Raw genomic sequence first — 14,390 nt, forward strand, 5'->3', positions numbered from 1 at the left:
TTATTAAACGTTTGAGGAAGGGCGAAACTGCAACAAGTATCGCGCTGATTTATGGTGTTGGTAGAACGACCGTCAATGGCATAAAACGGGATGCCAAAAAGATTGAGCAGCATGTGTCAAAAATGCAGAGTACCGATGGAGATGTAAAAACTCGTAAAACTATGAAACCTGCTAGATATGAAGAACTCGACAATGCTGTATATCAGTGGTTTATTCAAGCTCGAAGTCAAGGAATCCCAATTTCAGGGCCAATTATAATGACAAAAGCAATCGAACTTAATAAAAAGTTAGATAGGGATTCTAACTTTAAAGCTAGCATGAGTTGGCTTGATAAATTTAAGTTTCGTCACGGCATTCGAAAACTGGACATAAGTGGCGAGAAACTTAGTTCAAACAGCGCAGTCATAGAAGACTTCAGAGAAGAGTTTCAGGCAAAAATTACTGCTCTTAAACTTGTGAGAGAACAAGTGTACCACTGCGACGAAACCGGGCTCAACTGGGAAGCTTTGCCGCAAAAGACACTGACATCACTTTCAAAAAAGACAGCACCAGGCTTTAAGGTCCAGAAAGATCGCATCACTGCAATGGTCTGTGCGAATGCAACTGGCAAGCATAGGTTACCCTTAGCAGTGATTGGTAAATCAAAAAAAAAAAAAAAACGCGCATTTAAAATCTTACATTTGAATGCTCTTTCTGTGAACTATTATTCACAAAAAAAACCGCTTGGATGGACCAAACCATTTTTTCAGAATGGTTTCACAAAGTGTTTGTACCGAAAGTTAGAGCTCATCTCGCCAAGTTGAAGTTGCCGCAGGAAGCACTTCTCATTATGGACAACGCTCCATCACATCCCTTTGATGAACTTAAAAGTGACGATGGTAAAATAACGTGTCTCTCCCTTCCAGCCAACACAACTCCCCTCATTCAACCTATGGACCAGGGGATCATTGAAAACATGAAACGTCGGTACAGAAGAAATTTCATTGAAAGTTTGCTGTCATCTGACGATGCAACGACAGTTAAGGAATTTTGGAAAACCTACAACATTAAAGATGCTATATTTAATCTTGCCAGTGCGTGGGCGGATCTTAAAGATTCAACTCTGAAAAATGGGTGGAATAAGCTTTGGCCTGAACCTGAACTTCCTACTGATGATACGGTTAGTGTTGAGGAAATTGTGCAACTTTGCAATAACGGATTGGACAGTGAAACTTTAACGACAGAAGAAATAACAACCTGGTTAGAATGCGATAAAATGGATGGAGGTTTTCAACTTTTGAGTGACAACGAAATTATACTGTATCTAATGTTCTGCAGGCCAATGACGAAGCTGACAACGGGGATGAAGAACCTGAAACTGAGCAACGACCAGCCACTAGCCACTCTGAAGCCGAAAAAATGTTAACCCAGTGCATCGACTGGTTTGAGAGACAAGAGGAAGCGAATGCCACGCAGATACTTCTTCTTAGGAGAATACGCAACATTGCCGCACAAAAAGCTCGGCGTTCGAAGAAGCAGAAGAAGATGACAGATTATTTTTAAATGTGTGGTTATTTCAGTACCAGTTCAGTGTTACTCTTGTATGTAAGTACAGTACAGTAATTTAAATACAGTATAAACATGTATTATTCACTTGTATAAGGATATTTATTTCTCCCAGAACCTTTTAAATCTACTTACTGTAGAGGTTTATAACGATATTTCTGTTATCCGTCTATTCGCTTAACCGTCATGGTCCCGGTCCCGAGGGTGACGGTTAATTGAGTTTCTACTGTATCTACTTTTTGTTGTTCATTTCACTGTATGTTTTTTAACTTGTCCGATGAACCATCCTCGTTTACTTCATTTACAGTTTTAACGTCTAAAATGTACAGCCTATTCTTGCTATCATTCCACTCCTCAATGTATTCTTTCCATCTTCCTTAAATTGTAATTCGCTCATTTAGGCTCAATTCCATCTGTAGTTTCTATATGCTCCCTTGCTCCCTTCTATTTAAATGAAATTTACCTTCATATACATTATTCAAATTTTTATATCCTTTTTAATTCCTCTTGTCACCTTAGCTTCTATCGTAAATTTTCCTGTCTTTGTATACATTTCCCTTATTAGTTAGCAGATCAACTTTCTATACATCCTTTCCTTCCCTAGTGTACAATATGAATGTATATATTTGTAACTTCACTCAAGTACAATGACAATGCTAAAAACAATGTTCATACTAGTGGACTGTAAGGCTTGATTCGTACACCACATGAATGCAACCCAATATAAATTCACTGTATTTAAGATTACAATTTCAGTTTGCACAGAAAAATAATACACGAGAATAAACATGTTCACAAGGTCTTTAGTTGTAAATGATTGTAATTCGATGGCTTACTGTTTGTGCTATATTGTATGATGTTCGACCATGATATATGGTCCACCAAAACTGTATGCTCTTGCTGCCACACTCACACACTCTTCACCAAACAATAGAAAAGCGTTAAGCAACTTGAACACTGTTGCCAGCTAAAGGCACACACACTGTTAAATACACAAATAATCCCAAACATACTCCCCCTGTTGGTCAGCTAAGGTCTGACCAAATAAAACAAAATGATACATATAAAAAACGAAACAAACAAAACTTGAAGCAATATTACAACTGTACTTATTTTTTTATTACTCAAATCTCAATTCTAATCCTTGTTATATGGTAATGCAACTAGTTTGTTGATGGAACGTTTATATGTTCCAGTTGTAGTACGAACCGTCACTACACGAACTAAGAAATCCTTTTTCAATGATGCCCAATTTCCACTGCAATGCAGGAACGTTGTCTTCAATCAGCAAAACTACATCTCCGACCTTGAGATTGTGTTGCGGTGAAGTTATCTTAAAGCGTTGTTGAAGACCATGTAAATAATCTCGGGACCATCTCTTCCAAATGTGTTGTTTTAGTTGTATCTTCTGCCAACGAGATAAGCGGTTGTGTGGTAGATCGGTGAGGTTAGGCTCTGCTAAACCTGTAAGTGCTTCTCCAATTAAAAAATGTCCAGGGGTGAGAACACTGATGTCGTTAGGCTCACTTGATAGCACTGTAAGTGGTCGAGAGTTGAGACAGGCCTCAATCTGTGTGAGTAATGTTGCAAACTCTTCATATGTTAACACTGCACCTTTTGTAATACGAAGTAGATGGTATTTCATTGATTTTATACCGGCTTCCCATAGTCCTCCAAAATGCGGCGAATTTGGTGGTATGAAGTGCCACTGAATTCCTTCGGTCGATGTAAAATCATGAACTTGAGAACTAAAAGGATCTGATGAAAACAGCTGATATAATTCTTTCAATTCGTTGTTGGCTCCAACGAAATTTGTGCCGTTGTCGCTGTATATATTGAGACATCTTCCTCGTCTGGCTATGAATCTGCGTAAAGCTGCTATGAATGACTGCGCACTAAGATCTGTTACCAATTCCAGATGTATTGCCTTGGTGGATAAACAAACAAATAACGCAACATATGCCTTACGTACAGATCTATTTCTAACTGCTCCTGATTTTATGTAAAACGCTCCAGCATAGTCCACGCCTACGTTTAGGAATGGTCTGGCTTGCTGCACACGAGCTGCTGGCAACTGTTCCATAAGTTGTTTTGAACCACTGGCCTTTAACTTGAAACACGTGAAGCAATGATGGATCACTTGTTTTACCACCTGTTTGCACCTGATGATCCAATATTTCTGGCGTAGTGATGATATTAATAATTGGGGTCCAGCATGAAGTAATCTTAAGTGTTCTGCTTCAACTATAAGTTTTGTTAAGTGTTGATTTGAAGGCAGAACTATTTGATGTTTGGCGTCAAACGGAAGTTGACTATTCTCCAATCTTCCTCCAACTCGGATCATGCCTTCACTATCTAAAAATGGATGTAAATTGTTCAATTTACTTCTTGACGGAACAATGTTTCCATTACGAAGATGCTGTAATTCGCTGTGAAACCCAATTTCTTGTGTCCATTTGATGCAAACATGGAGCGCTGTGTGGAGTTCTTGTACTGAAAGACCTTCTGTTAGTTTGTTTTGCTTGTGTCTGATGTTATGAACAAAACGTCTACAATATGCTATTGTCCTAACTAACCTTGACAATTTTGAGAATCTTGTTATGGTTCCGTTGCACAAATTGTCTAAAGTGACTGTCAATGTTATGGTTCCCTTACTCTCTGGAACTTGATCTGGTTGCAGTGAATCCTTACTTGTGACTGACCAATTAGATTCTAAACTAGAAAGCCATTGTGGACCGTGCCACCATAATGAATTGTCCTTTATGGAAACTGCATCTATTCCTCTTGAAATCAAATCTCCAGGGTTGTCTGAAGAAGTTACATGTTTCCAACAGCTAACGTCAGTTAAGTCTTGAATTTGAGCTACTCTGTTGGCCACGAAAGGTTTCCATTTGTTGCACGGAGAAGCTAGCCATGCCAACACGATTTGGGAGTCGGTCCATAAATGGACGCTACTTATGTTCAATTTTAAAATTGGTAAAATCTTGTGAACTAACTTTGCCAAAACAACTGCTGCGCATAACTCCAGACGTGGGAGAGTGATTTTCTTGACTGGGGCCACACGTGATTTAGCACATAATAACTTAACTGATGTTTCTCCTTGTTGATTGATCGATCGCATATAAATGCAAGCTCCATATGCTCTTTGAGAAGCATCTGAAAAACCATGGATCTGAATCTCCGCTATGTTTCCTTCAACGAGTACATATCTGTCGAATTTAATCTGATTGATTAATGGAAGCTGTTTGTATAATTGAGTCCATTTCTTTGCTAATTCCATTGGTATATTGTCGTTCCATTGAACCTTTTGCCGCCACAATTCTTGCAAAAATATTTTGTATGAAATGACAACTGGTGAAATTATTCCTAATGGATCGAATATAGAGGCAATGATTGAAGCAACCTGGCGTTTAGTAATGCACTCTTGAACCTTCATTGTTGACGTCTTGCTTTCAACGAGAAATATATCCTTGTCTGGATGTCATGATAATCCTAATGCCTTGACGCCTTGGCCCTCAAGGAACTGGATTGGACGCTGCACTTCTCGAAGCTCTGGGGAGATGGATTCCAATAACCTTGGATCATTCGAACACCATTTCCTAAGTATAAAACCTCCCTTTCCCAGTAACTCTATCAATTGCTTCTGGACCTCTAGAGCTTGCTGTATGTTGCTCATGCCACTACAAACATCGTCAATATAGAAATCTCGACGTAATATTTCTGCTGCTACAGGATAATTATGCTCTTCTTCGTCTGCTAATTGCTGTAGGCATCTTGTGGCCACAAATGAAGCACATACCGTACCATACGTTAGTGTTTTCAACTCAAAAACTTGAATCGCATCATTTCTAGATCTTCTCCACAATATACGTTGTAATGGCGTGTCTTCTGGATGAACATTTACCATGCGATACATCTTAGCGATATCTGCAGTGAATACCACCGAATGAGTTCTAAAGCGCAAAATGATAGAAAACAAATCTTGCTGTATTGTAGGACCAACTAAGAGAATGTCGTTGAGGCTTTTTTCGCTGTCAGATTTTGCTGAAGCATCAAACACTACACGGAGCTTTGTTGTAGAGCTTGTGGGCTTAAAAACTGCATGATGTGGCAAATAGTATGCAACGCTGACGTCCTCCTTTTTACTCTCATCTATCCTTACCATGTGAACAAGATCTTCATATTCTTGCATGAATTCTGTATATTTAGCTTCAAAGTTCGGGTGTTGATCGAATCTTCTCTCCAATTGCTTTAATCTAACCAATGCCTGCTGATAAGAATCGCCTAAAACTGTACGGTCTTCAAGCAAAGGCAATCGTACAGTGAAACGCCCTGTATGATCTCTTGTTGTGTTCTGAACGAAATGTCGCTCACATGCAAGCTCTTCGCTTGATCTAGGTGTAACAGTAATTTCTTCTAGTTCCCAGAATTTTTGAAGTTGTTGCTGTAGATCTATGTTTGTCTTCACAAAACATGTTCTTAATGGAATATGGGGTCACGTTCTTGAGGAATGCGTCCTGCCACGATCCATCCCAATTCTGTCTCCTGAAGCACTGGAAAATCACCTGGCCGCGTTTTGTGTCCTGACTTCATAATTATGTAGAATACTTCCGCACCTAAAAGAATATCTATGTCTCCAGGCGTATTAAAAGTGGGATCTGCTAGAACAATGTCCTTGGGAATGTTCCAATCGTCATAATTAATTCTTTCTTCCGGTAGTTTACTTGTAATGTGAGGGAGAACTGAACAACTTATATTCAATGAAAATGTGTTAACACATGAATGGACACAAATATCTACAGAGTACTTTGTATTAGATATTGATTGATTTATACCTTGAATTGGAGTATACTGTCTATACCGTTTGATGTTCAATTGTTGCACCAAATTCTCTGTTATGAAATTGGTCTGACTAGCACTGTCTAGAAGCGCGCGACAAGGAACCAAATTTCCCTTGTTATCCCTTACTTTTACTATTGCAGTAGATAACAACACTCTTGCGTTAGGCCTAGCCTTTAATGCACAATATGATACTTGCCCTAAATTTTCACTGGAATCTGAGTTGTTACTACGCTCTTGCCCCGCGGCATTGCTTACACTTGGAAACCGCACTGATTTGTCCTTTGTTACGTCTACATGCAATAATGTATTGTGCTTTTTGGAACACTTTTTACAACCTCTCGATTTACAATTCTTCAAAAAATGATTACTTTTCAAACAATTCATGCATAATTTATTTTTACGAATGCACTCTAACTTTTGGCTGTGTGCCGCATTCACAAAAGACGAACAAGAATATAAGGGATGCTGGCTATTACAAAATTCACATGCATTTGAAAATGTTGATAAATAAGTCTTTGATGACTGAATACTTTTTGTTTGCTTGTTTTGTATGCTACTACCCTGCTTCACACCATCAATACTAGTTCTCATGTTCTCAAGCACCTGACAACGTTTCTCGAGAAACGAAAAGAATTCTGATAAAGCAGGAAAATTAGAATTCGTATTTTGAAGCTCCCATGACTTTTTAGTAGTTGCGTCTAATTTTGATACAAAGTGTTGGGTCAAAATTACGTCTGTGAAGTTTACGTTTGGCTCAAGTGCTTGTAGCGCATTTATATTGCTAGTAGCTGTATTTATAAAGGCGCGAAGTTCACTTACATTTTCTTTATACACTGGCTTGATTTGTAGTATTTTGTGAATGTAAGAAGAAGCAATTAGCTTTTTATTTGAATACCTGTCAACGAGTAATTGCCATGCTACTGAATAATTTGTTTCGGTAATTGGTAAATTTTCAATTAGGTTTAACGCTTCGCCCTTAAGAGAAGTTCGGAGGTACTGAAACTTCTGTATTGTGGAAATGTCTTTATTCTCGTGAATAAGAGATATAAAAGTGTCCTTATATGATAACCAATGTTTACAGTTCCCGTCAAATGCAGGCAACTGTATGACCGGCAATTTAACTTGTGCGCTACTGCTAGTGCTATTATTAACAGCTGATTCTTTATTTCCATGTTTTAAAACAAGTGCTTGCATTTGAGCCTCTAAAGAAAAATACACATTTTCAATTTCTGCACGAGCGTTTACTGCTTCCGCTTCGGGTTCGATTTGATCAATTTCAATAGTATCTTGCACCTCCTGCAACTTTGACCAGATGTTATTTAGATGTTTTAAGTGTGCACGTATTTCTTCTATATTGCCTTCATTTGGATCAAAGGCCTGAACAAAAGTGTTTATTCTAGTTAACTGGCCTCTGTATGCAGATCTTTGCCTTAAAAGACGCTGGTGTGATTCACTCATGATTAAATGCTACGCAGAAATATGAAGAATAATAAATTACTGACCTGTTGATGATGCTTTTTCTTTTTTTTACCTATGAAATATACTCCAGAAGCCTGGTCCTGGTACAACAGCTGTCCGCCTACACAAAAAACGTGATTATTGTCCAACGTACGTGATAGCACCACATATAGGCCGACACAAACACATTTCTCTTCACAATAGCACAGAACAATTCTCAGAAATCTTCGCACTCATGTGGCCCGGATAGGACCAAATGTACAATATGAATGTATATATTTGTAACTTCACTCAAGTACAATGACAATGCTAAAAACAATGTTCATACTAGTGGACTGTAAGGCTTGATTCGTACACCACATGAATGCAACCCAATATAAATTCACTGTATTTAATGATTACAATTTCAGTTTGCACAGAAAAATAATACACGAGAATAAACATGTTCACAAGGTCTTTAGTTGTAAATGATTGTAATTCGATGGCTTACTGTTTGTGCTATATTGTATGATGTTCGACCATGATATATGGTCCACCAAAACTGTATGCTCTTGCTGCCACACTCACACACTCTTCACCAAACAATAGAAAAGCGTTAAGCAACTTGAACACTGTTGTCAGCTAAAGGCACACACACTGTTAAATACACAAATAATCCCAAACACCTAGTCTTTCTTCGTCATTGAATCCAATTGTTGCTGGTTAAGCAATAAAAGAAATGTGTACCTGCAGCCAAGACTACTTTGACTAACCAAGAAGCGTAAGTTACAAATTAAAGAAAAAACTTTGAAAATGGCACACGTCAGGTGGACATTTTAATCACATCAACCTAACGTTTACCAACAGACATAACTTTTATTTATTCTGCCTATGTTTTTACCTCTTCCATATAGGTCTAGAAAGATAACCAAGAAAGTTGTGTCCTTTTTTGTGGAGGTCTGTGTTCAATTGGCTCTCACACCGTGAGTTGAATGCGAATGGAGATAAGGCGAAGGTCAGTTGTTGGCGTGGGTATATCCAACATACTACCTGGTTATAGCAGTTCAGTTACACCGTGAGCTTGCGTAAGGACAGAGTGAACATGGGACTTTCACAGAGCGTCATAAGGGTGTGTATGCTGTACGAGTTCAAACTGGGGTCAAACGCCACTGCAGCAGGGCGAAAGATGTGCCAGGCCTTTGGTGAGAGTGTTGGGTCTACGCAGACAGTGCAGCGGTGGTTTAACAAGTTTAAGGACGGTGACGAAACATTCGAAGATGCATAAACACATGTACAAAATGAAATTCTTCAGGCAGCAATTAAGATGAACAGTGGTCAGACATGTGAGGAACTGGGACTAGAATTCAGTGTGAGTGGAGAAACCATTCGGCAACATCTCCCTCAACTTGGGAAGCATTACAAGTTGCATCGATGGGTTCCACATGATTTGTCTCTGGGCCAGAAGGTAACGTGAGCAGACACCTCTGTTTTCTTTTCTTTTTTCTGTCTCGTCTGAGGAAGGAGCCATTTCTGGACACAGTGTGGACATGTTGTGAGAAGTGGTCCTGTATGAAGCTTCATGGCTCCGTAATCATTAGTTAGCATCCCATGAGCCGGTTCCAAAACAGCCGAAACCATCACTGTACTAGAAGAAGGTTCTCCTGTATGTTTGGTGGACTGCTCGCGGCATCGTGCATCGGGAACTGCTACCAATTGGTTAGGGCATCAATGAAACTGTGTACTGTCAGCAGTTGAGCCGTGTTCAAGAAAAACTCAAGACTCTGGCGCCAGCACTCCTGAATCACAAAGGGTCCTCCTGTTACAGGACAACGCTAAACCCAACGTGGCTAGGGTGACCCGGGACACCATTCTACGTCTTGGATGGGAAACACTATTGCATCCGCCATACTCCCCGTACATTGCACAGTCTGATTATCACCTGCTCCATTCCTTGAACTATCACCTAGAGGACGCCAGCTCAAATCCCTAGTAGAGATGCAAAGTTCACTTAATACCTTCTTCGCGTCATGGCCCACCAAGTTCTACCGTGATGGAATCCTTGGTCTTCCAGAACGTTGACAGAAGGTCGTCGATGCTGATGGGCACTATTTTTGATATTAAAGATACGTTTTGGGTGACATAACAATGATCGAAGGTAGTGGGTAAAAAAAAAGACAGAACTTTCTTGGTTACCTTTATAAATACTTTCAGCATTGACCCATTTATCTCGTACTCAAATAATTTGGAGGGGACGCGTCCACCCTGTCACCTCGCCAGAGACTCCCGTGTATACAACTAACAAACCTGGTACCTTCTGTCTTTCCACGATACTTTCCAATTCCTACATACACGCTCTTCTTATCTGCTAGAGTCAACAGTACCTCATAGTATCAGAAATTGTGCCGCGTGTCTTTCCTTTTTCAAAACCAATCACCTTCGTTTTGCTCAATCATCAACGAAAACCAACACGTGTGGCATATTGGTTTGTGTGTAGTTTTTTGAATTTGGGTACCACTGCTTGTTAGACAATTTATGTTCTTCAATTGTGTTATTGTTATAATCTTAATACTACATTTGCGTTCGGTCTGTTACGCATTTCATGCATCATTTTCTAGAGCTGTGTCGAGATATCAATTACATATTTTGGCCATGGTCACCACGTGTATCTTCGAAAGCTTGCAGCACTTCACCGCCTTACTCTGCTATTTTGTTCTTTCATACAGGGAGCTTCAGGAATAAATCCGACAAACTTTGTATACGTATCAAAGGATATACTTTGCGTACGTGATTACAGAAATTGGCCGTTAATCTAATTACCATCAATTTGCCTTATCTCCATAATTAAGCGATTGCGACCTACATCACACACAAACATTTTTCCAGTATAGACGTCCTGAGCATGCATGCTAAGTTTGTCGGCGTATTCCCGGAACACCCTCTATAGTTCTATTTACAGCAAACTTATTGCTTTCCGTTGGTGACATTATTCATGGTCTTCGTTATGGAGGAATGTATTTGTCACGAAGATGAATATCTAAAGTTAAACTGCGATCCCACCGGTTGACAATGTTGTCAACCTATTTTAAAGTCCAAGCATTTCAAATGGCACTACTTCGGTTTATTGCATATTTCGTACCCTCTAGTAATACTGTACAACATACGTAAAGCACAAGCCACAGTGCTCCATGTCGAAAATATAAAGATTCAACCGGGACAATGTTGGTTCTCGCCATTCAGAATGATATGTGTCTATTGATTGCACCACTGCGCCACCAGATTTTGCTCTATTGTTCTTACTTGTACTTTTGAATTTTGTATAACTTAATATATCGTGCCATTTCAAGAAAATACATTTTATTGTATATAAGTTGGCAGCACTGTTTATGGACTTCGTTATTACTTTTTGTCATTTTTTGTTCCTAATGTTTCATTCCGATTGTTCTACCCACTTTCAAGATATTCAATTTCAAGTTGCATTCTGCCCATTACATGCTATTTTTGACTTTTCAAGTTCCAAGACCTCTAGTTCCTCTCCCTATCGTCCATAACACCTTAAACTTTGGTGGTCCTCTATTCTGATCATGCTCTCTCTGTCTTCAATGGATTTGCGCGACAATCGCCGTAACCCTTCCTTGTGAGTGTCATTGGCGTGGCTTGTGGTCGAAACTTCTGATTTTGGTAAGTTAAAATTGTTGGATTATAATACTGTAAACCTTTTTTTAACGATTGCAGAGATGAATGTAGAAGTTATGAAATTATTATTTTCATTTTAACCTACCGTTTTGTTATTCGATCAGGGCCCGGGCTCATGGTGATTGGGTAACAGTGAGATTACTCTAATGGCTATAATTAGAAGTTGATAGTAGTTGATACTGTTCCTGAGACTTTTAGCATTCGAAGTCGTGAAAGCTAGATCAATGTTCGATCATTGAATGTGTAACCCTGAATAGTCTTTTCCAGCTAAAGACGTAATTTTTATGGGTTAAAAGCTTCTCATTGACCTAGGAATGGTCTTTGTGTACTGTAGTAACGGAAATACCCTTGCCGTTACTTGAGCCTTTCCTATTCCCTATTGTTGTGGTAAATGCTCAATTCTTAGAGCTTGGTTTAAATTTTACTGGACTTTTAATTATTTTTCACAATATCGTGTCCAGAATTCTCACGTCAAATGACAAGTGTTTTTTTTTTTTCTAAATGAATGATTTTAAGTGTTACTAGCTCCATTAAGCGTTCCTCTTAAGATTAATTTAAGAGAAACAATGAAGGGTCTAAGTAAGAACGACAGAAAGATTTATACAATATAAAATAACAGAATTTGAAGGTGAGATTGCTCGCGCTGGTAAATCTGAATCGAAAATCAATGTGATTAAACAAAACTTAAGTAAGTTTTTCGATTACTTTCAAAACTGTAAAGAGTAAATATGAAAATAAACGTTAGAGAGACAAAGCCGGTGATAATTTGAATGAAGTGACCTGTAAATTTCCAATATACAGTGAAATAATTAGTAAAGATTGAAGCGTAAACGTAGAATTAAAGGAAGAATAAGAATAAGAATAAGCAGTGGCGTATTTACGATTTTGTTTCGGGAGGGGCTTTGCTAACTTTCGGGGGGGGCTTTGCCTGAAAATGTGAAAATTCTGCAAGATATTTCATATACTTTACTATAGTAAGTAAGATTTCGGGGGGGCTTAAGCCCGGAAGCCACCCCCCTAAATACGCCACTGAGAATAAGAATAAGAATAAGAATAAGAATAAGAATAAGAATAAGAATAAGAATAAGAATAAGAAAGAATAAGAATAAGAATGAATATTTATAAGGTCCCATCTACATTTCAATAGCTGTATGATGCTGTACCAAATATTACTACAAAATACGAATTTTAAAATAAATATGAATATTTGAGACCGGTGGCGTGAGGAGCTCAGCAAACTTGGGCACCCACTTGGAAATGTAATCTCTAAAATTTTAAGAACCCAAAATGAGAAAAAGTTTCTTAAAATTTAAAAGGAGAGTAATAATATTTAATTTGAGAAAAAAAATTGTTCTTTGTGTCCACCTATTCCGATGTCTATGCGTTCCCGTCTTTAATTTTTTTCCTCCACTTTTCTATCTTGGAATTCTTCTGTTTTCCTCCCATTTCCCTCAATTCATCGTCTCGTACTTGTCCTTACATTTCATCTTGAATCTTTCCCACTTCCTTCTACCTGTTACTTTCATCTCTCCAATTCTCTTTATCACATAGACATCCGTTCTTCGTTCTCCATGTCCAAGCAATTTCAGTCTCCATTCTTGACACATTTTGCTCAAGGTTTCTACCTTAGCAGCGCATCTTATATGATCGCTCCTTATTCGAACCATCCTTGTACTGCATACATCAAACCTGACATTCTCATCTCCGGGACTTCCACATTCTTTTCTTGGGCCTTTGTATTCGTCTAGATTTCACTACTGTTCAACATTACCGCTCTTATTACTTGGTTATACGAATATTTATAAGCACATTTGCTTAATAAAATGATTTTATTTCAGGAACATCAGAAGAAAGAGGCCTGATAGCTTCAAAAGACCAATTGAAACTTACGTTTCCGCTGAATAGAAAAATAATATTCAAAGTAGTGTATATGATTTTCCAATTTAGTCAGTTTTCTAATGGTCAATTTTCTCATCCCGTGTGCAATTTAAAGGCAGAGTATTGTAGATCGTATCATTTTGTTCCTTATAAGGTAGGGAATGAGAAAAGTGATTGTGGACATGTCAGACCCGGGATTGGGAGGCGGTGGGGAAGAATAATGACTCATTGCTCACTTAATTCCTTATAACTTCACTTCCTAATCATTCGATTTTAATTTTCTTCTTTAAAAAAGGAAGGTCTAAGTGCGTTCTACACATTAAGTTCTTAGCACCTTTTACGTAAATGTAGCCGTTTTAGTTAAAATTTCGAGAAAAAGGATATGTCCTAAGAAAAATATTTCATTTGACAAAATAATCATTTTTGTATTATTTATTTATGCCAAATAGTTAAATTTATAAAAGGAGTATGAAATACGGATAAATTTTTATTTTCAAAAATGTTGTTACATAAAACATAAGGAAAAGAACAGTATACAAAATCTAATATTTCACTCAAGAGAAGCAATTAATATTTTTAAATTATCATTACACCTATTCCTACAATTTATTATATTACATGATCCATATTGATATTAATTCTGTAGATGTTCATAGATATTTTAGAATTTTTTTTTTAAAGTATCATGGAATAAGTACTCCAATAATGTGTTTTCGTATTATATTCATTTACTGAAAAGTAAAGGATACTCTTCTTCTGGTGCGAACCGACACGTTAGTCATCGGGCACTTTTAGAATCCGAAGTTGTCCTTCTGACTTCAATCTTCATAACATTAATTCTTCTTAATATTTTAATATACACTACACTACACCATGACACCATATTCTGAACGCAAGAAAAAACCAGAAATAGTTAAATGGGGACAAAGAATACACACAAATACTTCCTGATTTTCGTTTCTTCACGTCATAAGAATTTTACGCCGCTGTTCAAC

General features: G+C 38.0%; 1 protein-coding gene across 1 annotated transcript; it reads right to left on the bottom strand.

Moving 5' to 3' along the window:
- Positions 1-2,728: 2,728 nt before the first annotated feature.
- LOC145667777 (uncharacterized) lies at positions 2,729-4,981 on the bottom strand. The gene has a single exon (XM_081735216.1). It carries the CDS (start codon positions 4,979-4,981, stop codon positions 2,729-2,731), a length of 2,253 nt encoding a protein of 750 aa, XP_081591342.1.
- Positions 4,982-14,390: the final 9,409 nt, after the last annotated feature.

The sequence above is a fragment of the Thermobia domestica genome, chromosome 13 (assembly GCF_964235325.1).
Source record: "Thermobia domestica chromosome 13, izTheDome1.hap1.1, whole genome shotgun sequence".
Classification (NCBI taxonomy): Eukaryota; Metazoa; Arthropoda; class Insecta; order Zygentoma; family Lepismatidae; genus Thermobia; species Thermobia domestica.